This window comes from Tachypleus tridentatus, chromosome 3, assembly GCF_004210375.1.
Source record: "Tachypleus tridentatus isolate NWPU-2018 chromosome 3, ASM421037v1, whole genome shotgun sequence".
NCBI classification, from domain to species: domain Eukaryota; kingdom Metazoa; phylum Arthropoda; class Merostomata; order Xiphosura; family Limulidae; genus Tachypleus; species Tachypleus tridentatus.
This window is the reverse complement of record NC_134827.1, coordinates 73,991,892-74,017,668: the sequence shown is the minus strand read 5'-3', so window position 1 is coordinate 74,017,668 and position 25,777 is coordinate 73,991,892. Positions and strand designations below refer to the sequence as shown.

The 25,777-nt window shown below is 33.8% G+C and overlaps 3 protein-coding genes across 11 annotated transcripts in view; 2 read left to right on the top strand and 1 right to left on the bottom strand.

The window, feature by feature from the left end:
• LOC143247190 (voltage-gated delayed rectifier potassium channel KCNH8-like) overlaps positions 1-10,605 on the top strand; it is a 65,503-nt gene extending 54,898 nt beyond the window's left edge. The window contains exons 11-15 of the mRNA XM_076494842.1: positions 1,301-1,550; positions 3,273-3,493; positions 5,928-6,067; positions 6,600-6,724; positions 7,495-10,605. Of these exons, the coding sequence (XP_076350957.1) occupies positions 1,301-1,550; positions 3,273-3,493; positions 5,928-6,067; positions 6,600-6,724; positions 7,495-7,760 (1,002 nt within the window). The 3' untranslated portion in view covers positions 7,761-10,605. The remainder of the gene's footprint in view (positions 1-1,300; positions 1,551-3,272; positions 3,494-5,927; positions 6,068-6,599; positions 6,725-7,494) is intronic.
• LOC143247191 (uncharacterized) overlaps positions 1-20,174 on the bottom strand; it is a 110,426-nt gene extending 90,252 nt beyond the window's left edge. The window contains exons 1-2 of one of the 2 annotated variants that reach the window (XM_076494845.1): positions 20,034-20,174; positions 19,772-19,936 (exon numbers count right to left, since the gene is read on the bottom strand). The gene's annotated coding sequence lies outside the window, so the exon portion shown is untranslated. Of the gene's footprint in view, positions 1-19,771 lie in introns of both variants that reach the window. The other variant, XM_076494844.1, reaches the window with a different exon arrangement.
• Positions 14,406-25,777, top strand: part of LOC143247189 (chitin synthase chs-2-like) — a 46,675-nt gene continuing 35,303 nt past the window's right edge. The window contains exons 1-3 of one of the 8 annotated variants that reach the window (XM_076494838.1): positions 18,583-18,656; positions 21,534-21,776; positions 24,430-24,593. In XM_076494838.1, coding sequence (XP_076350953.1) covers positions 24,493-24,593 — 101 coding nt within the window. In that variant the 5' untranslated portion in view covers positions 18,583-18,656; positions 21,534-21,776; positions 24,430-24,492. The other 7 variants (XM_076494837.1, XM_076494840.1, XM_076494841.1 and 4 more) reach the window with 7 other exon arrangements.

The window sequence follows — 25,777 nt, the reverse complement described above, 5'->3', positions numbered from 1 at the left end:
CTGTTAGGCTTTCTCAAACACTGTTAGTTTCGTTTAATTCATATAAACAATTTACTTTTTATTTACAGTAAAACCTTACCAAGAGTATCAAGAATGTTAAAGATACAGTAAAAAAACTTATAAAGAATATTAAGGATATTATATACTCACTAAGAAACTTTTAAAGAATATTAAGGATCTTACATTACAGTAAAAGCTTACAAACAATATTAAGGATCTTACATATACAGTAAAACACGAAGAATATTAAGGATCTTACATATACAGTAAACCACGAAGAATATTAAGGATCTTACATATAAAGATACAGTATAAACTTTTAAAGAATATTAAAGATCTTACATACACAGTAATACTTATAAAGAATATTAAGGATCTTACATATACAGTAATACTTATAAAGAATATTAAGGATCTTACATATAAGTAAAAAACTTATAAGGAATATCAAGGATAAATTCAAATATCCACTCTGAATTCTCATGCAGTGAAGAAATATAAAGAGAGATCATTTGTGTATGCAAAACTTTAATTTTAAATTAATAAATATTACAACATTTCTTGAAATGAATATTTTTAGTAAGATGTTTTAAGAACATTCTGTTATTTCAAATGAAACAAATTGATAAACGCAAACTTTGTGTTTATATAAATGAAATAATTTATCACTTTATTTTAATTATTTTTTTCGCGATTGAAAATTCTTGTCATATAAAAAAAGACTTGATCTGATATATCCTTGCTACTCTTTTCCCTTCTTTCTACGATTCCAAGCTAAGATACTGTGATTAGTTATTACGTCAAAACAGTTAGGGTCTGAACTACTTCAACATTAAATCTTATTTTATTTTCCGTTTTGGAGAACAGTTTGCCGTTTTTATGGGATATTTTATAACAACAAAATGGATTACAGTATTGTAAGACGTCTCACGTTAAGGAAATATGTCCTGACAGGCCTAACTAGAGGTGTTTCATTTTCCGCGTCTTCCTCTTAATTGACCATTTGAGTATTTTTCAACTCAGATTAAAATTTTTAATATCATCTTATGTTTACTATAATTTACTTTTTGAAGTGTTTTAAAATAAAGTACACGAATCAATTACTTGGAACTTGTCTGATATTAATATTTCAAATATAAAAATTAAACGTTTAATTTGAAGCTTAGTTCAGCATCATTGTTAAAGATTTTATTATTAAACTGTCTCTGTTATCTTTATTCATTTTATTCATTACTGTACTATGATCCTTGTAATAGAGGATTTTTTTTATTTTTCTTATTTCATATATTTAATACTAAAGATTTTACGGGAATTTCCTGACGAGCTACGAGGGGACGTTTCTATGCACCTGAACAAAGAAATACTCTCCTTGCCAATTTTTGAGACGGCCCCTCAAGGATGTCTCCAGCAACTGTCTCGTCATATTAAGAGCAACTTCTGTGCACCTGGTGAATATGTAGTCCACAAAGAAGACGCCTTAGGCTACATATACTTCGTGTGCAACGGTTCTATGGAGGTGTTGCAGGACAGAATGGTCGTCGCGATCTTAGGTAGGCATTGAACAGTTGAAAATCAAAAGACAACTTTAAGAGAGATGTGAAAAATAAACAAAAAAGCGTAAATGCTAGAACCAGACACCTCCTAGTAAGACATTGCACTTTCCAAAACAAACTGGTAATAATGTTTTATGAGTCCTCTAACTTCTGTATGTAATAATACCGTTTCAAAGTTTCGTTTGTCACTTTCCCTATCTGCGTTTGACGTTCATACCTTGAATTTCAGTCACGTGACAGATAGTCCTTGTTGAACGTGAGCTTAAGACGGATTTATTTTAGTTTTGTCTCCATAGTAACGGTATGTCTCCTCTTTCAGAGTGTTTGGACTCAGGCCAAGTTTTTTCATCATTTGTATCATTCTACCTTATTGAAAAACACTGCGTTTACACAACTTAAAACAATAATATGTAAGTAGGATTTGTTGGTGATTAACCCTAACCCTACATGCTTACGAAAATAACGAAGTTGTCCATCTCTATATGAAAGAACGGGTTTTTTACCCATTTCTTTTTTCGCATGTTTACCTTCACGTGTTAGAACTTATTATTTACAAGAAATATGTGCAATAATGTATTATATATTGTTCTACTCTATTCATAGTTGAGTTAATGCATGTTTTGTGTGTGTGTGTGTATGTGCTCGCATCACTGTTTGTTTTTTTTAAATTAATCCTTCAGGCTAAAACTAATAAGGATTAGCTGTTGTTCTACCATATTTATAGCTAGAGTTAATAAGGACCAAGTATTGTTCTACCCTATTTATAACTAAAGTTAATAAGGACCAGGTGTTGTTCTACCTTATTTATAGCTACAGTTAATAAAGATGAGGTATTGTTCTTTCCTATTTATTGCTAAAGTTAATAAGGACCAGATATTGTTCTACCCTACTTAGAGCTAAAGTTAATAAAGATAAGGTATTTTTCTACCCTATTTATAACTGAAGTTAATAATGATCAGGTATTGTTCTATCCTATTAATAGCTAAAGTTAATATAGATGAGGTATTGTGCTTTCTTATTTATAACTAAAGTTAATAAGGGCCAGGTATTGTTCTACCCTATTTATAACTAAAGTTAATTAGGACGAGGTATTGTTCTTTCCTATTTATAACTAAAGTTAATAAGGATCAGGTATTGTTCTACCAATTTATAGCTAAAGTTAATAAGAACCAGGTATTGTTCCACCTTATTTATATCTAAAGTTAATGAGGACTAGGTATTGTTCCTTCCTATTTATAGCTAAAGTTAATAAGGATTAGATGTTGTTCTACTATTTATAGCTAAAGTTAATCAAGATTAGCTATTGTTCTACCTTATTTATAGCTAAAGGTATTGCGTATTAGGTATTGTTCTACCCTATTTATTACTAAAGTTGATAAGTATTAGCTATTGTTTACCCTATTTATAAATAAAGTTAATAAGGATTAGCTATTGTTTTACCCTATTTATAACTAAAGTTAATAAGGACCAGGTGTTGTTCTACCCTGTTTATAGCTAAAGTTAATAAGGATGAGATATTGTTCTACACTATTTATAACTAAAGTTAATAAGGATCAGGTATTTTTCTTAAGTCTGTCCAGGACTTTCGTTGTCTTGATTATTATGACATTTCTTGGGTAATTACGATGTGCATGTTTAGACTTAATACATAAAACATGCACTGTTATCAGAGTTTACTGAACCACACTGAGTATTTCTCTTCCTTTTATTCTGAAATAGGAAAGGGGGATCTTGTGGGATGTGACATCGCTGCCAACCTAAACGATGCCGTAATGAAGTCAAGTAGTGACGTCCGAGCCCTAACTTACTGCGATTTAAAATGTATTTTTATACCCGGATTAACGTCAGTTCTTAAGCTTTACCCAGAATTCGCTGAAAGTTTCTGTCATGATATCTTGCACGATCTGACCTTCAACCTCAGGGAGGGCTACGAAAACGAGGTAGGTTGAGACTTTTGATCGAATTGTATTTATTAATATACGACTCTAACAATTAAAAGAAACACTAATAGACATTTGAGAAACGATGCATGAAACAGAGATATAGCAGATAAGTGCAAGTTCTATTGACAACATTAATTTTAAAAAAAGGAACACAGTTGTCTAGTCTCTTTCTCTGTCTATCTAGGAAAAGAATCTAATTGGTATGTTGAAGCACAAATCTTCTTAATTTTACCACAAGCAGTGGAAGTAATAAAAAAAATAGATGAAAATGGACATTTCTCTCAACCAATGAACTCCAGAATATTTGTCGCACTTGCTATAGTAACAGTATATATTTCTCTATAATATATAATACTACTCTCGTTCCTATCTACCAGTAAATTTTATCTATGTTCCAAAAACATTTTAAAAACAATTTCCAAATGCGACAAAATGGACACATTTTTCCCTCGAAGCTGTAACTTTGAGCGAGCGCCACCTAGATTTATCTTTACAGTACTTATAAAAGTATGAGTTAGTCATCAATAACTTTAGAATTTTAAATATTATTCAAGTAAGGTTCATCCAGGTGACATTAATATGATATTGATAGCGACTTATTCAAACGTTTGCTAAAACTATGTGACACCATAACATGAACGGTATTTCCTTTAAAATGTTTACACTTTTTATTTATAAGCAGTGACTGCTTAAACAAATTTTTCAAATTTTAATGGCAAAATATAACGTACAGTAAGACACATTCCTTTAATATGGCTTCATTTTAGGAGCATTATGCATTTATTACTTCAAACTCGAAAGCGGAATGTTTGAAAAGGAGATCCTAAACCGTGACATGGAAAGGTTATAAATACAGGGGTCTCGGGTTAAGCAACTATTTCAAACCAAAAAAATGTTAGCAGAAGAATGTAGACTACACAGAAAACGGTAATTATCATAAACCTCATCACTGTAACCATATAAATATAATTATCATAAACAGCTGCACTGTAACCATATAAACATAACTCTTTTTTTACATCATCACAGCTACGAACACCCTTCCCCCAAGCCCGGCATGGCCAGGTGGTTAGATCAATCTACTCGTAATCTGTTGGTCGTGTGACTAAGAATCCTTGTAACGTCCTTTCAGCCGCAAGGGCGTTATGATGTAACGGTAAATTCCACTATTCGTTGGTAAAGGAGTAGCCCAAGAATTGGCTGTGAGTGGTGATGACTAACTAACTTCCCTCTAGTCTTACATTGCTAAATTAAGGACGGCTATCAGAGATAGTCCTCCTGTGGCTTTGCGCGAAATTCGAAACAAAACTAAACCCCCTGTGTACGTGTGTATGCTCACAAGTGCCAAATGGCGACAGAGTAGTTCTTTCCCTGGTGTGAGTTAAATATTTTGATTCAGCGAAATAATGATAATTATAAAGAAACAGTATTTTGCAGACACTTGGAAGTTTCACTTCTGACTTGTAGGTAGGTCAGTTAGTTTGTAGAGCTCACGTTCTGCTCGTTTCTTTACATTTTTCAAAATTGAGGACGTACGGGAAAGAATACAACATGAAGTTCGGCCTTTCAGTTTCAGATAGATTTTTATATAGTAAGTTACTGATCTGTTATACATGACTGTCACATATATATTGTATACTAAGTAACTTATCTTTTATACATGGCTATTCCACATATATTGTATGCTAAGTTACTGATCTGTTATACATGACTATCACACATATATTGTATACTAAGTAACTTATCTTTTATACATGGCTATTCCACATATATTGTATGCTAAGTTACTGATCTGTTATACATGACTATCACACATATATTGTATACTAAGTAACTTATCTTTTATACATGGCTATTCCACATATATTGTATGCTAAGTTACTGATCTGTTATACATGACTATCACACATATATTGTATACTAAGTAACTTATCTTTTATACATGGCTATTCCACATATATTGTATGCTAAGTTACTGATCTGTTATACATGACTATCACACATATATTGTATACTAAGTAACTTATCTTTTATACATGGCTATTCCACATATATTGTATGCTAAGTTACTGATCTGTTATACATGACTGTCACATATATATTGTATACTAAGTAACTTATCTTTTATACATGGCTATTCCACATATATTGTATGCTAAGTTACTGATCTGTTATACATGACTGTCACACATATATTGTATACTAAGTAACTTATCTTTTATACATGACTATTCCACATATATTGTATGCTAAGTTACTGATCTGTTATACATGACTATCACACATATATTGTATACTAAGTAACTTATCTTTTATACATGACTATTCAACATATATTGTATGCTAAGTTACTGATCTGTTATACATGACTATCACACACATATATTGTGTAAGATTATAACTGTGATGGAGTTATTTCGTATTGTAACAGCCAGAAGAAAACAATGGTATACACTCCCTTACATTACCGTCCATATCTGAAGACGATGAAGATGATAAAGAGGGCACAGCGCCATCTTCACCTTTGATTTCACCCATGTCAACAGCTATGGGAACATGTCGCTTTGTTGAGTAAGTCGTAGCAGTACGTAAAGTTCGCTTTGGAGGATCTGGGTATGTCACAGTAGTCCACTTTAGAGGACCCGTGTAAGTAGCAGTACTTCAGTAAATCCACTTTGGAGGGTCTGTGTGTGTCATAGAAGTACAGTAGGTGCGCTTTGGAGGATCTGGGTAAGTTACGATAGTCCAGTATGATGATATGGGTAAGTTACAGTAGTCTAGTAGGTACACATTGGAGGATCTGTGAGTTTAAATAGTCCATCAGGTCTACTATGGAGGAGATCGTTACAATGTTTTCCAAATATCTAGTGTTAAAGAAACTACATAGACGTCCACATTTCTTGTATATAATATCCACTATTAACAGAATTGCTTAGACTCAACACTGTTGTCTGTGTGGCAGAATATAGCAGAATGCTGAGTCAGCTTCATTTTACCTACACATCGATACGCTGTCTAGTTCATATTTTTCTTAAATATAAAGTAATAAATACGATGTTGACATAATTAAACTAGCTTTAACATACAACGTCTTTTATTATAGAGAAACTAACTTCGAAATGAAAATAAAAAACTGCGAAACCCCAACTTCTGAAGTTCGTCGACCTTCTTCACGACCAGTTTATCGAAATGAGAAGTTGTCCTCTGTAGCTGGTCTTCCTAATCTTGGTAAGATCATTCATCTAAACCATTGAATAAGACCTCACCATTCTTCCAAATCTTGATAAGACCTCACTACTCATCCAAATTTTCCTGATGACGAGAAACCCACTTGAAATAAAAATGTATCTTAGAACGGCTGGTAAGACCTCACCATTCATTCCAATCTTGGTGAAACCTCACTGCTCTTCCCAACTTTGGTAAGACCTGACCACCCATATTAATCTTAGTCAGACTTTAACCTTTGTTCAACCTTTTACCTGAAGTAGACATTTCCTAGAAGGAGTGTGGTCAGTGTAGCCGGGTAGTGAATCCAAGGATTCCTGATTCTTCTCCATTGGTGCACGATAAATAAGCGGTGAATTCAATGAATATGGTGGAATTATTTAAACTGAAACATGTAGAGTCTTTATTGCTTTTTAACTTTGATTTTGTTAAGTCTTTGTAACTTATGTTTTTAAATTTTATAAATGAATTATTGTCGAAATATGAAATTTTAGTTTGCTTAATTTTGTCTAAATTTCTTTTCTCAAGTCTATCAGTTCTAAATTATGGATTGTTAGCCCTTTTGTAGCATAGCGTGAAAAGTTTACACAATTTTTGTTTTACACATATCAAATTAAAGAACATCAGAAAAGTTTAAATGAAATATTTATACATAATTTAGATCTTATAATAATTTGATTCTAAGTTAAAGGATAATTAGAAAAATATTTTATTTGTCTCTTATGTAAATATATATATGCCTTCCTAAGTATAGCTAATCCTCTTTCATTTAGGTTCACCGTCAGAGTTGGTTGAACTGAGAGACGAAGTGGAGATTACAAGAAACAGTGTCCAACAACTGGACTTGCAAATGTCAGAGCTGGCACGTGATGTTAAAATTCTGAGCCAGGAAGTAAGAACCACCCTTACGCTCCTACAACGTCTATGTTCTGTGGGTGGGGTAGGATTTTTACTCACTCAATCTAGTGATATTCCACAAAATGATTACACAAGTGCCACTCCAGTTCGAAGTTCCAGCCAGTTACTAGACCCCCGCTAACAAATGTCACTAACAACAACACAAACAGATAGGTATCTCTTGAGCAGCCTTATGGAGAAGAAGTAAGATTAATATTCTCCACCTGCTAATTCCATACAACAACAGAAGATGGACAAAAATAAAATAACGAAAGTGACAATTTCTTGAACAACTCGTTTATGGTTAGGAGCACCGTTTTCTCCAACACCCAAGCTTTCCTTACCACACTACGTCAGCATGGAACACGAAACGCTCGATTCCTTGGATAATTCCAAACCACTCACTTTCAATGATAAATGACTGTCTACAGTAAGTACACTAAAAACATAAATACATATACTGGACAAAGTCCCACTCCTCGTGGCTCCGCGACTGTCCAAAATAACATTAAAAGGAATATTTAGTCCACAGTCATGTGACTGTTCCTAACATAATAAAAAACAATATATGTAGTGTACATAGTCCGGGGCTTGTCTAAAATAAGACCTCGAGAGATATATAGTCGAAACAGTCGCACTAAATTGAGGTATGTTCAGTTGAATGTTAACTTGTTCAGAGAGTCGAAGTCCTCCATTCTGAAGATGGACAAATCTTCTTGTAAACACGTGAATATCATAACGCGAAACATTTCTTTTGTTCACGAGTGCTTATATAGTATACGTGCAACACTCGGCTCTCAACTAAAGTTGTAACAGTAACAATATTCCCTAGTGAAGTATATAATAGCTGTTCGATGCACGTCTCTCTCTAGTGAAATGCAAAATAAATATATAATGCACGTATCTCTACTGAAGTTGTATTAACAATAACTAGATGACAATGTATTTATAGTAAAACTACAAAACGCTAGACTTGAGAAAATCAGGTTAAAACTTCCTATATGTATCTCTTTTGATAAAGAAAGATTATTCTACTTTAAGAAAACTCCACTTCCAAACGTTATATTTTTAACCACCAGTAATGTGTTGAAAAACAACTTTAGTTCACCAAAAGCAGAGGATGGACAACAAACTGTTATTAATTCTTATACGATTTTGTTTAAAGTACGGTATGAGTGTGAAAGTGCCCTTGTAAATGAAATATTCAGTTGTTAAGAAAGAGCGTAGTAAATCCAGAGTCTTACCTCTGTACTAGCGGGAGGCGTTAGGTTCTTACTGGTCATTTTAATAGTTCTATAGTGAGCTCTGAATTATGTGAAACGATATTTTCTTATAAATAAGGAAATAACTATTTTAAAACTCACGTTTCAGACGTTAACTATGAAATAACGAAGAAACCCCAAAGAAGTTATTTTGTTCAAAACAGAAAAACCGTTAGTTAGGACAGTGTGGTAACGATAAACCCCCAAATAAGTTATTTTATTGAAAACAGACAGATGAGTATAAGTATGAAGTAACGATAAACCTTCAAAGTTATTTTATTGAAAACAGACAGATGAGTATAAGTATGAAGTAACGATAAACCCTCAAAGTTATTTTATTGAAAACAGACAGATGAGTATAAGTATGAAGTAACGATAAACCCTCAAAGTTATTTTATTGAAAACAGACAGATGAGTATAAGTATGAAGTAACGATAAACCCTCAAAGTTATTTTATTGAAAACAGACAGATGAGTATAAGTATGAAGTAACGATAAACCCTCAAAGTTATTTTATTGAAAACAGACAGATGAGTATAAGTATGAAGTAACGATAAACCCCCAAATAAGTTATTTTATTGAAAACAGACAGATGAGTATAAGTATGAAGTAACGATAAACCCCCAAATAAGTTATTTTATTGAAAACAGACAGATGAGTATAAGTATGAAGTAACGATAAACCCCCAAATAAGTTATTTTATTGAAAAGAGACAGATGAGTATAAGTATGAAGTAACGATAAACCCCCAAATAAGTTATTTTATTGAAAACAGACAGATGAGTATAAGTATGAAGTAACGATAAACCTTCAAAGTTATTTTATTGAAAACAGACAGATGAGTATAAGTATGAAGTAACGATAAACCCCCAAATACGTTATTTTATTGAAAATAGACAGATGAGTATAAGTATGAAGTAACGATAAACCCCCAAATAAGTTATTTTATTGAAAATAGACAGATGAGTATAAGTATGAAGTAACGATAAACCTTCAAATAAGTTATTTTCTTGAAAACAGACAGATGAGTATAAGTATGAAGTAACTATAAACCCCCAAAGAAGTTATTTTATTCAAAACAGACAGATGAGTATTTGAATAAGGTACTATCTTTTATTTTTCATCAAAGTTTAAATTTGAAATATTATAAAAAAATTTTATCGAGTTTGTAGGAAATAAAAATGACTAAACTCAAGAAATAAAATTATTTATAACTTATTACTCTTGTATGTCATATTTCATGCTATTGCTTATTTAACTCAATTCTGAACGTAGGTGGGCATTTCTCTTTGTGAACTTCACGGTGTACACCATCCAGACATTATGTGAAATATATGTTTAACCTTAGACTCTCTTAATTCATCAAATGCTTTGTTAACATGTTGGCAAAATTGCGATAACCAAACTATTCCTTCAGAGCACCCTCTACAAACAGAAACAAATATGTAGGAGAACCGTAACATACTAAACCATTCTTTCAGTACATCTTCTACAAAAACAATCTCTACAAGATAAAGAAAGAAAACCGTAACATACTAAACCATTCCTTGAGACATAAAAACCTCATACCAAATCAATCCTTTTTGTGGAAACGAAGAATATATATAAGAGAACAATAATTTTTCGAATTGTTCATTCGTTTGGAAGGGAACGGTTTTCTACATTTCTATAGAAAGCTTGACGGATTTGTACATGTACTGTGTAGAATAAACTTTGATGGAGATGACGTCGTTTTTGGATTCTTTTTATGAGTTTCAACCACAATTAATGTGTGAATGTGTAGCAGAATAGCATATTTCACGTGGAATATGTACAATAATCTATGTCAAGAATATGACACACCACTCTTTAGCGATAATGTACATGAAAAGAGTTATTTATCTTTGCATATAACTGAAATTTTATATGTCTTTCATTGATTCAGAGAATGGGGAATTACACTTAAAATAGTTTAAACTAATATAAATGACAACATTTTTATTTGATTGAAGAGATACACTTTTACGTTCGAACCTCATCCATTACTTTACCTTTTCAAAGTATCATACGTTAAACACCGTGTTTATTGATTTCTTGGAAAGTTTATTTTAGTGTTTATACTCTAATACTGTAATACACTTTTGATTCTTCGTATTACAAACGTATTTTTTAATAACTGAGAAAAACCAACGTCACTGACTCAGAACTACGAAACCACGAGATTGACTTTGAATGAAAAGACCCACGAAACTGACATCAACCTATACAACCTCGTGACTGGCTTTGAGCTAGGCAACCACGTGTCTAGCTTTGTATTAAAAGACTTAAACATGTGACTGATTTTGAAGACTTTTAATCAGAAACTAAGCTTCAATAATCTTGCAGACAATGCATCCAATAATAATTTAGTAAAACGTACTATACATATGAAATTTATAGCATTGTTAGCTTTACAGTGGCGTATCGAGCGTTTGGTTTGTTTTGAATTTCGTGCAAAGCTACACGAGGGCTGTCTACGCGAGCCATCCCTAATTTACCAGTGTAAGACTAGAGAGAAGGCAGCTAGTCATCACCACCCACCACCAACAAATAGTGGGATTGACAGTAACATTATAACGCGCCCACTGCTGGAAGGGTGATCATGTTTGGTGTGACATGGGATTCGAACCCGCGATCCTCGAATTACGAGTCAAGTGCCTTAACCAGCTAATTTCATTGTTTGTATTGTTTGCCTAATCTACAGAAGAGAAAACAACATTCTAGACAAGTGCGATAACATTTCTTAACAGAATTAATATTTTTAACAAGTTCTAACATGCTCTACATGTTTTTAAGAAATTCTTCACGAACGGATTATTCCTAATATGTTCTATATCAAGATAATGGTTTTTATCAGATTCTTCACGTACGTATTATTTCTAACATGTTCTATATCAAGGTAATGTTTTTTTTTATCAGATTCTTCACGTACGTATTATTTCTAACATGTTCTATATCGGGGTAATGTTTTCAACAGATTCTTCACGTACGTATTATTTCTAACATGTTCTATATCAAGGTAATGTTTTTTATCAGATTCTTCACGTACGTATTATTTCTAACATGTTCTATATCAAGGTAATGTTTTTTATCAGATTCTTCACGTACGTATTATTTCTAACATGCTCTATATCGGGGTAATGTTTTCAACAAATTCTTCACGTACGTATTATTTCTAACATGTTCCATATGAAGGTAATGTTTTTTATCAGATTCTTCACGTACGTATTATTTCTAACATGTTCCATATGAAGGTAATGTTTTTTATCAGATTCTTCACGTACGTATTATTTCTAACATAATCTTGTTAAAATATAGGATCGATTTGTTCGTACGTCTTGGCCAGGTGGTTCGGACCTTTGCCTTCTATTCTAAGAATCACGGGTTCACTAAACATGCTCGCTCTTCTAGTCTTGGAAAAATGTTAATGTACTGTCAATCCCATTATTCGTTGGTAAAATATTACCCCAAGAGTTGGCGGTGAGCGGTGATGACTAGCTGTCTTCCTTCTCATCTTTCACCGCTAAATTAAAGAAGTCAAGCGCAAATAGCCTTCGTGTAGCTTTGAGCGAAATTCAAAACGAAAAATTGTTCTGCCACACCTTAATTTTGAATTTGATTATATCTGATGTAAATTTCACGTTATTTTAATTTTTAAGTTAATTTCAGTTTGACGCGTATAGGTACTATTACATTCGCATTGTATTTTGTAACCAGTTTGTTTATGTATCACTTCAATTTTATTGTCTTCGTTGATCTGAAGATGAGATACAAAACATGGTATAATTTGTTTTTTTAAGCAAAACACTGCACAGTAGGCTATCTGTGCTGAGCCCATCACTGTAATTGAAACCTGGTTTTTAGTGTTATAGGCCTACAAATTTGTCGTTGAGACACTGAAGAAAAAGATTATGGCAGAAACAGTACATCTTTTCTGCTTATAAAATAACAATGTACGTGCATGAACGGTGGCGCTTTAGTCGCACTGTGGTTTATTTGTACTTTTCATTTATAGTTAAACGCAAATCTAGACAGTGGGCTATCTGTTCTGTGCTCACCACAGGAATTTAAAACTTGTTTTTCTCGTGATACAAGCTTTTATACTCACTGCTGAATCATTAAGAAAGAATTTAAAGTATAAACAATACAGCTTTAATACTGTTAGGTTAATAACGTATGTGCACAAAAGATGGCGTTTTAATCTGTGGAAACATTCTGTGCTGTTCAGCTTGGTAGTACTCTTAATGACAAGTTATCTTCTTTCAAGAACTATCTCATTTCGATATTAGCAATTCCTGTGAATAATTTGTCTATTGTTTTGTGTGTAAAATGATGCTGAGCAAACTACTGGAATCACAAAATGTTCAGTTATTGGTTACCAGCCTCATTCCCGTAAAAAATGAGGCATGTCAAAGATGACTGTTAACATAGATTTCATATTTCAGCCAACAGATAACAGCGATTTCAACTAAGAAGTATCTTTTAATATATCACAGATTTCAACCCAAGGTAAGTCTTCCAGTAAGAAAGTGGTAACTGTGCGAATTTATAAGGCCAAAACTCAGGTTTCGATGCCCGTAAAGCCTATGGTGTACATTCATGCCTAATTATAAACAAAAAATAAACCAATGATATCACGTATTTCATCCCAGATATAACTGATAATATATTACAGATGCCAACCAAAGGCAACTAATAATGTATCATATATCACAAATTTCAACCAGTCATTTAATAATGTATCATGTATCACAGATGTCGACCAAAGTCAACTAATAATGTATCATATATCACAGATGTCAACCAAAGTTAGCTAATAATGTATCACATATTACAGATTTCAACCAAAATCAGCTAATAATAAATCATATATCACAGATCTGAACCGCAGTCAACTAATAATATAACATGTATCACAAATTTCCATCAAAGTCTATTATTAATATATACCAGATTTTAACCAAAAGGTAATTGATAACAAATTTATTACATATATCAAACCAAAGACAATTGTATTTCCTATTATAGTTTGTATTTTAAGGGCAACAATAGATACATGACTTTTTTGTTTACATAAACTGATATTTATGTCAAATGTGATACGTAACTTCAAAGCACGTGCAGATTCCCAAAGTAAGGGCTTTACTAATATTCTTGCACCATGCCATATAAGTCAGCGTAAATAACAGCCTTGGTGAACGTCTCTAATTAGTTGTATTTATACCAGATAAAGGTAGTTTTCTTCAGGCAAGCCCTTTCCAGAAGAATTCATACGTGTTAGGTTCGCCTACGCTCTGACGCCATGTAGCCCATATGAAAAATGATTACTTCTAAGGTTAAATTCTTAAGGTATTGGTTTTGTTTCGCGCAAGTGAGCGGGTGTACGAAGAAAACGATTTTAAAACAATAATCACAGATATAAAAACCGGTGACATATCTTTTCTCGTGGGCGAGACTTGTCGATATAAACGATGTTTGCACTCGTATCGGAATGGAAACGATGAAAGGAGGTTAACAAAAATTATTACTTTTGTTGCTTATAATTTTGGTTTCAGAAACGATAAAAAACAAGAAATATTGTTAGTCAGGAAATGAAATGATGATTTCCAGGATTAAGTCTCTTCGATGTAATACACCAACGTGTGAGAAGTTCATCAAGCATTGACTGGTACGGTTGGTTTATGTGAAAAATGCATACATTGTTCTATCTGATACTGTGTCACTAATACTGATAATATAGTTCCATGTTTGTTTTTTGAATTTTGCGCAAAGCTACACAAGGGCTATCTGCGCTAGCTGTCCCTACTTTTGCAGTGTAAGACTAGAGGGAAGGCATTTAGTCATCACCACTTACCAACAACTCTTGGGCTACTCTTTTACTAATTAAAAGTGGGATTGACCGTACATTATAAAGCCCCCATGGTTGAAAGAGCGAGCATGTTTGGTGTCACGGGGATTCGAGCCCTCAACCCTCAGATTACGAGTCGAGTGTCTTATCCACCTGGCCATGCTGGCCTCCCATATTTGTTTGTTTTAGAGATGTTTAACCCTTGCGTCCGTACTCATACTGTTGTCCTACGGTAGAACGATTGTAACATACAACGTTTTTTTTTTTTTAAATTCTGGTCAGATATTTCTTGGTTATTACACTAGAAGTGGTGGAATAGTTGATTCGGTTCTTTGTTGTTACTCCAAATTGCGTAGGAGTAAACAAGTTACTTTAGAAAACCTAAACAATCTCTTCTCTGAGAGTTATTCGATCCCCACGGAGGATTTGATGTAGCACTTTAAAAGAATACTTAGACCCTGTCAGGTGGTTAGGGTACTCGACTCGTAAACTGAGGGTCTCGAGTTCGAATCCCTGTCCCACAAAGCATGCTCGCTTTTCAGCCGTGAGGGTGGGATTATAATGTAAAGGTCAATCCCACTATTCGTTGGTAAAAGAGTATCCCAAAAGTGGGCGGTGAGTGGTGATGACCATAAGTACGGAACCGAATCAACCTCTTCGATTTATTGAAATTTGATTGGTAGAGAGCTTCTCTAAGTAACCTTATATGTAAGAGATCATCCAATCAGGGTAAACGCGTGTAAATAGGAATATTATTTCAAGGCCGCGGTACCTGACTTGTGTTTCATTTCTTGAAATATTTCCAGTTAAGATAATGTAAAATAAAAACACGTACTCCAACCAAGTAGCTTATTAGGATATTCACGCCATATTATTATTCTCGTTAAAGAACTGTTTTCGAGTTCTATTTTTACTAAATATGGATATTTCTAAACAGATAATCAAATTATATAAACTTAAATACTTCTGTATAACCACGAGCGGTAAATATCTCTAATTATTATCACGATAGGAAAGATATGAAAAGTTTTCAGACAGGCTTCTACACTTTTACCGTATCATCCCGCTACGTCATCAGCTACTAAGGCTTCAATTGGTCTGGAAATAGTAATATATTTATTTCTAGTATATTTTCAAAAACCATGACGTTTACTGTTTCTTACTTTCCCGTGTGTTGTCTACATCATATTGAGTCTTTTTTGTCTTGAATGATATTGCTGAATTATGCTTTCTTTTTTAAAGAAATATCACAAATTTCCAACCATGAAATGTTTTGGAAAAGTGAATCTACCGCGAACCTTAATAAAAGTTGATATTGAGGTAGACAAATGTTTTGTGGGTTAGAATGTAGCAAAAAAAAAAAAAAACAGTACTGGATGTGTCTCCATCACAAACAACAGGTAAGGTTCTCAACTTGTACAACGAACGTCGTAGAATGAGCTGGGCCTGGCATGGCCTAGCGCGTAAGGCGTGCGACTCGTAATCCGAGGGTCGCGGGTTCGTGCCCGCGTCGCGCCAAACATGATCGCCCTCCCAGCCGTGGGGGCGTTATAATGTGACGGTCAATCCCACTATTAGTTGGTAAAAGAGTAGTCCAAGAGTTGGCGGTGTGTGGTGATGACTAGCTGCCTTCCCTCTAGTCTTACACTGCTAAATTAGGGACGGCTAGCACAGATAGCCCTCGAGTAGCTTTGTGCGAAATTCCAAAAAACAAACTCACAAACAAACATAATGAGCTACTAATTGTTATTACCAGAAGTACGCAGAGAGACAGCTTAGACAATAGAGTACATGCGTGATATTCCTGAGGTCCCAGGTTTAATTCCTCCAGGCAGTTAGACGCTAAAATAAGATTAACACCGAGACTATGGCGACCATCTAACGACTGTCTCTCGACCCCAAAATAGGACCCGAGGGTAGGCCTTATTCGTTGGAGAGAGAAAATGTGCTATGTTGAGTCGCTAGTTAGTTAAGCCTTTAGTTCATTTGTAAGAAGTTTCGAGTTCAATCCTGCGCGCGCGAGTAACAAAAGTTGGAGTACTACAATCCATCTTCATTATAAACCAAAGGTAGAGAAAAACGTTTTTTACTATGTTAAAATAAGTTAACACTTGAATAAATTCTGCTCTCATTCCAAGTCTTACTGAAAAGTTGTTTAAAAATACGTTTCGAAATTATTTTCACAAATTTAAAATCCATTTTTCTTGCATGTAATATAATAGGATCCTATTGATAATACGATAACACATTAAGCATGTAATATAGTTATGTAATAAAATTATGGGCTCAGTAAACCTCTCATATTGTCTGACAACCCTAACAAACAGGACTCGTTTTGGCGGTGTCACAATTTGGTAGAATAAACAGAATTAATGTTTCAATAGTTTTTAACTTTTACCGTTCATTTTTCTGTGAGAAGCAAAGCATAGTCTCATAGTTAGTGTACTGGGCAAATGAATTTTTTTATGTTTACGTTCGAGTAACAAATGTTAAATAATATATATTATATGTATTTTCACCGTGTTAGTAAACACGTCTGAAAATTGTTTAAAATGTCCGACGTCATTACACGACGCTCAACTATCTACGTAAACACATTTTGATTGTCCTCTAGCTGTAAGCTTCGTAATTTAAAAATCAACGTAATATTTCATTTCAAAGCCCACCTAGTGATTGGCGCTTGAGACTGTCTATCAAAGAGTTCAATGTTCACGTCCCATTACCCCAAATTTTCTCTCCGTACTTTGAGGCCACAGGTACGTTAATAAGAGCAAATGCAAATTCCTGTTATTCGATTAGAGTAACCCAGTACTTGGCGGTGGGTGCTGGTGACAAACTGTCCTTAAATTTCCTCTTGTACCAGTTCAAAATTAGTAACAGTTCAGTAGCTTTGCGCTAATATCCGAAAGAAACACGAATTATTAATCCACAAGCGTAAATGTAACGAAGTTATTGAACGATCAATATTTTTCCCCCTCGTGTTTTTATCTTTATTTTTACGGCACTCACAAAAAATGAATGAAATTTCAATGTCAGGTCTAAAAATGTTTCTCATAATGCTTAAGCTGAACAGTCTTCTGAGCTGTTTGTAAGTTACAGTTCATTATTAAACGACAATAAGTGTAATTAACTTCATTTAACTCGTCTTTTCGACATAATTCCCACTTAATTATTCAAAATTTCATAGAGAACCAAGTGTCTTTTAAACATTCAAACGAAACCTGTGAGTTCAAGGTCAAAGTTCAGCAAAAAATCGAGGCGAATTTTATAAATACTTGGATGAAAGTTCGATTTCTTAAGAACGTACTTAACTATTCCAAAAACTTGACAAAGTGACAGAGACCTATTTATCACTAGTGTGACGAGAGGCGTTAAAAACTTAAAAATACCACCATAAGAAGATAACGAATAGACCAAGTGACATGTTTAGATAATGTGTAATTATTTAAAAACTAAAGATAAGTTCTTGGAAAATTAACAGGCCACTTAAATGTATCAAACTAGATCAGTAAGGTGCATTAGAAAGAGGAATGGGGCATTGTGAAACAAAAATAATTTGAAATAACGTTACAATGCACACGATTAGCCAACGGGTAAAGAAGATATCTTCATTGGCCAACGGGCAGAGAAGATATCCTTAGAATATCACTAAATCTATTTACAAAAGATCGTAACATTAACCTCATTTCTATTTACCCTCTCTTCAATTGTGACGTTTCCTGACCCTTCGGCCTAATTTATATATATAGAATAGTCCCAAACTTGGCCCTAGTTCCGTTGTTATAGTAACAGAGGTCATATTTGCAGGCGCCGTGGGTTGTAAATAGTCATTCTTAGAAGCTACGTCTATGATTACAGTACTGAGTGAAAGTAACGCCAAGGTGGAGACGAAAGAGGCGATACACCTGTTCCGTGAGTATCCGGTTTAACTTGTTTAGTTAGGCTTCTAAATACTATTGTTACGGCGTGGCCTTGATGAACCACAGTTTTCAAGAGCATTTTCTTTGATATGTGAGCCATCTGTGCTGTGCCAATAGTGAGCATCGAACGCCAAATTTTAATCACATAAGCTCTCCAGAAGAGAGAAGTTTCAAAATGCCGACCGTACTCAACCATAAACAATGACTCGACTAAATACGGTAATCTAAGAAAGGCCTCGAAGACAAATGGCGTAGTCGAGTTTTAATTGTATTTCACGTACTTGTTTTCATGCATCGTGAACTTGTATATAATCAAGTTTAAATTTTGTCTATTATGACATAAAGGAAGCTATTTGTCCTTTCTCTTCTCATTTGTAACAAGTATGATCATTCGTAATGAATACCAGTCAAGGATATTCAAAATGTATTTTTGAGTTTTGTTTTTTGGTCGTATACTCAAGAGAATATTTCAAGCAAGACCTGCAAGGTGAAAAAATCTAACACGTAAGTTGGCACGGCGTTATCATTTTGCTGCTGTGGTTTCATCGGTTTTTTTAAATGTGATTTCCTAAACTTTTTTTTAGCCTCTATCTTTTGCTAAGCCTAATTATATGAGTTCATAAAAGCGTGTCATATAGAATGCACAAAAATAATTATATTAACTTAGCGACATTAAACGTTTGTTTAGTTAATTTTGTTTAGTACGGTTGTTATTTTGGATTGCTTTGTTCACTTCTTTGTTTAGTACAGTTCTTATTTTGAATTGGTTTGTTCAGTTCCTTGTTTAGTATCGATTTCTTGTAACATAATTGATAACAAGCTTTCATTTTTAAAAAGTGATTTCATGAAAAGTATTTCATTCACATCTTCCATAAACATATTTCTTCATTTTTGTAACGAATGTAGTAAATTTTTTACCAGATATATAAGATCAAAATAAATCATTATTTTGACCTTATATATTTCTAAGGTTTGCGCATTTTCATATTCCCTAGATATTTTCTCTTTGTATGTGCGTGTTTAAGCGCAGAATCATACAATGAGCTAACTGCTTTGTAATTACGGATTTATCGAACCACAATTTATATTATAAGCCTTCCAACTTACCTCTGAACTACCTGAGTAGGATGGGCATGGGGGGAAAAAATTGGTTGTCTTTCGTTCTTGTTTGAGATGTAGTCAACCAATGGCTTCAGAATTCTGATTGACCGTGCAGTAGAGCTCTGAATTTTGGATCTGGAGAGCCAGGTTAAAACCCATGTATTCAATCTCCTGTATTCATAATAACGACCAATCAGGCATATTCGTCAAAGTGCTCGATATTTATTATTTCGTAAAATTAAACTTCCAAATCTCATAATTTTTCTACCTGTAATTCGTGCTCCAAGTGCAAATATTTTTGGCTCCTGTTAAGAGAAAATCACCATATTTACTTGTCGCCAGTATGAGGATGAGTTCCCTTCGAGAAATCACATGCAAACACGTTAACCTTCAGTAAACGTAAGTTGTTCAGTAAAAGTAAAGTCCTGACGTCTGTCTACAACAAGGTCAAGTATCTGTGCCAAGACTCGCCAGGGTCATCATCATGGTTGAAAAACCAGTTTTTTAACTGTTTTAGTTACAATGCATGAAAGCTTCGACAGTATTGAAGATTTATTTCTATCCGTACATTGAGAACATGCATAAGAAATTGACTTTGGTATGTATCAGTATATATCTTGTCCAAGTTCACCAACATCAACAGGCATATTTGTTATTTCACGTACACTAGTACTAAAGTAATACAAAAATTACTTATTATCATCAATAAATATTTTTATTACTTCTCTAACTTTGCAGCTAGACAAAATTGCGAAAAGACATTTGCAAAGTCAAACATATAATTTCCAGAAAGGATAATTGTTTACTCGTCAGTTGGGGTTGAAATGAAATACATTTTTATTTGATTTCCAGATTGGAGTGTTTTTTATTCGTCATTTAGAAATGATATGAAACAGATTTTAACCGATTTCCAGATAGGATCATTTTTTACTCGTCAGTTAGATTTGATATGAAATAAATTTTTATTTGATTTCCACATAGACTCATTTTTACTCTTCAGTTGCAATTGATATGAAATACATTTTTATTTGATTTCCAGATAAGATCGTTTTTACTCGTCAGCTAGAATTGATATAAAATACATTTTATTTGATTATCAGATAGGATCATTTTATACTCGTCAGTTGGAATTGATACGAAATATATTTTTGATTTCTAGATGGGATCATGTATTATTCGTCAGTTGTAATTGATACGAATACATTTCTATTTTATTTCGTTACATAATACAGTCTCGTCTGGAACAACTTGCTTTGCATTTAAATTAATATTTGGCAACAGTTATTTCCATCATTGTTTTTATAATAAGCTTATTAAATTTGACGGATAATATTTATGAGTTTTTTTTAATTTAATAATAATGATATTATCAGTAAACTATGGTGTTATTTATAACATCGAAAAATTTCAAATAACTTTTTTACTCCAGAATACTTTTTTTATTTTCATCATTTCAGATATTGAAAACATAATATATTTTCTTAGATTCACATTGTAAATTGGTTTTGCATTACTTATTCTGTTTTTTAAAAATTATTGAATTTTCTATTTTGTTATTTGGGTAAATACAATTCCCTGAAATATTCTGCCAGTATTTTTAGTATGTTGTCTATAATGTTGCTTAGTAACTTATTCCCTGAAGTATATTGTGCGAGTGTTGTTTGATAGGTTGTTTATATTGTTATCCCTGAAGTATTCTTGTAGTTTATTTTTATTGTTACGTATTAACTAATAGTACTTAATTTTGTTTGTTTCGAATTTCGCCCAGAGATACAAGAGGACTAGTTCCCTAACCATCCCTAATTCAGCAGAGATAGACAAGCGGAAATGCTAAACCACCACCAACTCTCAGGCAACTTTTTTGCCGACGCATAATAGACTTGACCCTCACATTATATCGCTCCCACGGTCAAAAGTTCGAAAATGTTAAATGAAAAAGATTTGAACCTGCAAACCCCAAGTTACGAGTCCAGCGCCCTAACCATCAGATCATGCCAGGCCTCGATTTGTTGTAAGTTTGTTGCACTGAATTCAGTAAGTTTATTTTCATACATTTGTGCGCGCGTGTGTAAAGTTTTAGAATTTTCGTAACATTTGTATATAATAACCTACAAACGTTCTCATGCGATGCAGAATATTTTGGAATCACTTCCATATTTGGACTTATGTCTACTGTGACGTAACTAAAGTTATATATCACACATTCCGTTCGGTTCTAATCATAAAGGCCTAGGATGTCCAGGTGGTTAGGACACTCGACTTGTAATCTGAGGGTCGCTGGTTCGAATCCCTGTCACAACAAATGTGCTCCCCCTTTCAGCCGCTGGGGCATTATGATGTGTCAATCAATCCTACTAATCGTTGGTTAAAGAGTAGTCCAAGAGTTGGCGGTTGATGGTGATGACTAGCTACCTTCCCTCTAGTCTCACATTGCTAAATTAGGGACTGGTAACAGAGATAGCACTCGTGTGGCTTTGCGTGAAATTTAATAAAACAAACAAACTACCTAACTAATCTTAAATCGAACAGGAGTTTGTGTTCTTGCTGTATGAATATGAAATGTCAATTTCCTGTCATGTGGAAACACTTCGAGCAAATAAGGTTTAATTTTATTTCTCCCCATACGATGTTAGAAAGTTGTACATGAGGTTTTAGTCAGAATATTAAGACTAATGACTGTTTAACAATGGTGCTCAAGGCTTAACTAAAACACTAATTTGTATTCCCAGGACAGTAACTAAGTAACTATTTTCTTGTGGTAGCGAGTGTATCTGTTCTTACTGTCAGGAGAAATAGACTTACCCAACCGTATACTTATTCTCTGTAGCTCAAGTAAAAACTAATTTGTTTTGTTATAATTAATTTAATTTTTCAGCAAATTTCCTGAATAAAAATATCAGTAGAGTTAGACAGGATTAGCCTAAAATATGAAAATATACCGACCTTTTTTTTTTCAGGCTGTTGAGACATTTTTGAAACAGATATCCTTTTATCGCTTTCTTTCTCTACATCTCTAAATTTATCAATTACAAATCTATAGTCAGGTGCCTTTTTTTTTCTCCTCAGAATAATTAAGTATAGAGGAAAGCATAAAAACAATACAATATCAGTCGGAAGTTTTATCCAGTGTAAATTAACAGTAACAATTGTTGTTAGTTTTATTCATTTTAAGCTATTATATTTCCGTTGTCCCTCTTGGTAGTTAGGACTAATGAATCATTTCATGTGACTCGTTTTTGGTCTCCGGCTGGAAGTTAATTAAAGCTAAGAAACAACAGAGAGAGATCTAAAGAAGTTCGATTTTGATGTTAAAATACACCATTTGTGTAGTTTTACGCTACAACTAAGAAGCCTACAGTCTTTGTGTAGTTATAAAATAATTACATAAATAAATAAATACATAACGCTTGTTTTTATTTATTTGGTTTTTAGACTGGTTTCTGAAACAGAAAACAACCATATACGCATTCGAATTGCATTATGGGTCCAGTTTGAACCGTAGTCTATAAAAAAATTCAGCCACTCATAAATATGATTTTTGTTATATTAATAACATAAATAATACATGAGCACATGAACCGAGGTATTTTATGAAGTAGCTGTATTACATCTCCGTGTTCATATACACGAGCACACGAACCGAGGTATTTCATGAAATAGCTACAATGTTTCCTTGTTTAAACCTCCCAGCCGTGGGGGTGTATAATGTTACGGTCAATCCCACTATTCGTTGGTAAAAGAGTAGCCCAAGAGTTGGCGGTGGGTGGTGATGACTAGCTGCCTCTAGTCTTACACTGCTAAATTAGGGACGGCTAGCACATATAGCCCCCGAGTAGCTTTGTGCGAAATTCCAAAACAAACAAACAAAATCCTTGTTTAAAAATTTTCGCGCAAAATTACACAAAGTACTATATACATGTATTAGTCACTAATTTGGCGAACAGGGACAACCAACTGCTCTTAGGTTAAGTTTATTTCACCTTGTCGAGGGTTGGTTTATCCGTGACCCTCATGGTCCCAAGGCGTCTCTGCGTTTTTGCAATAACGGGTCTTGAATCGTGTATTGTCAATTTTACAGCATGTTAATTGAGCTAAGCCATGCTAAATTAGCAAAGATTACATGAGAAACATAAATGTAAGTTAAAGACATTCCTAATGGTGGAAAAGGAATAAATTTGAAGACGTACAATGCTAAAACTTGGGACATGATCCCTACAGACGGTTTTAGCACAAGTAGCAGACTGTACAACTTTGCACTTGCCAACAAATTGAAGAAATTCAGTCATTTCTAATTAAGCCTTTTTTAATTGTTTGTTTGAATTTCACACAAAGCTACATGAGGGCTATCTGTGCTAGCCGTCCATAATTTAGCAGTGTAAGACTAGAGGGAAGGCAGTTAGTCATCACCACCCACCGCCAACTCTTGGGCTACTCTTTTACCAACGAATAGTGGGATTGACCGTTACATTATAACGCCCTCACGGCTGAAAGGGCAAGCATGTTTGGTGTGACGGGAATTCGAACTTGCGACCCTTAGATTACGAGTCGAGTGCCCTAACCACCTGGCCATGCCTGACCAAGTCTGTTTGAGGACATATTTATCTTACAGTGGTGAGAGATTAAAACAAAACTTTTGTAAGCTAAAAATGTTTTTCTTTTGTTAGCAGTGTTTCTTCTTTAATGGTGCTACCAAGTTTTAACTCCGGGAAAGCCAGTCAGGTAATAACATGCCGTCCGTTCATCACCTGGTGGAAACACAAATCTCGGACGATGAGATATCCTTAGACGAAGACGAAACATCTCATCTGAACAACACTTCTAATGGAAGGTAAGAACCCATTGTTGGTTACGTATCTAATGGTCAGTGCATTATAAAAGAAAATGAAAAAATCCACTGTCGGTTTGGTTATTTTATATCTGATGGTCAGTATCTAAATAAAAACAAGAGAATATTATTTATTTGTTCTTGAATGTCGCGCAAAGCTACACGACGGCTATCTGCGCTAGCCGTCCCTAATTTAGCAGTGTAAGACTAGTCATCACCGCCCATCGCCAACTCTTGGGCTATTTTACTGACGAATAGTGGGATTGAACGTAAGATAATAACGCCCCACTACTGAAATGGCGAACATGTAGAAAAAATCTAGTTGGTTTAGCTGTTTTATACCTGAAGGTCAGTATTTTAATAAAAGGAAGGCGAGAAGATATAGTCAGTATATATCCACATACAGCTTTCATTATTTACCAACATAGAATATTACGCTAATAATACTATACTACAACATATTATATTTATAAATCCCCACAACTGCAAGAACTAGAAATTTAAGTAAAATTACAAGTTATACATCCTTGGTAAAAAACGGTAATTATTTCGATCTGAATGTATTTGTTTCGAGTGAGGTAAAAACGTGGCCAATGTCTGTGACGTTTATAAGTTGTTGTCCTTGTAGTGTTTCGTAATTCAGGTTTTAATTTACAGTACAATAACGGGAACCAGAAATATTCTGAGAAATACTGCTCACAGGGTCAATTTGAAGGCTGGATGGCCTTTAAACATATAACATAATGCACGCGCGTTAGTTATTTCTGCATTTAAATGTATTCTCAAGACAGCTGGTATGGGTATTAGTACTTTAATTAAAATAAAGTACAGAACAAAGTTTCGACCTTAGGTCATCTTCAGATGAGTTCACGAACCGATGTATTTTATGAAATATCTGTGTTTCTCAACGTTTCGACTTCTTCAGAAGATTACCTAAGAAGGTTGAAACGTTGTTCTCTTCCTTATTTTCATTAAAGTTTTAATACCCATATCTGCCGTCTTCAGAATACATTTTACTTCAAGTGAGTTTCTCGTTATCACAAATTTTTCTGTGTTTATATAATCCTAAGTACAAGTAATCATTAATTGTACATGTGTATTAAGATTCTTTATTGTCTGACATATATACATGTTACTTCTGGATGTATTTGTTGCTACACATCATATTATACCTGTAGATCCTCACA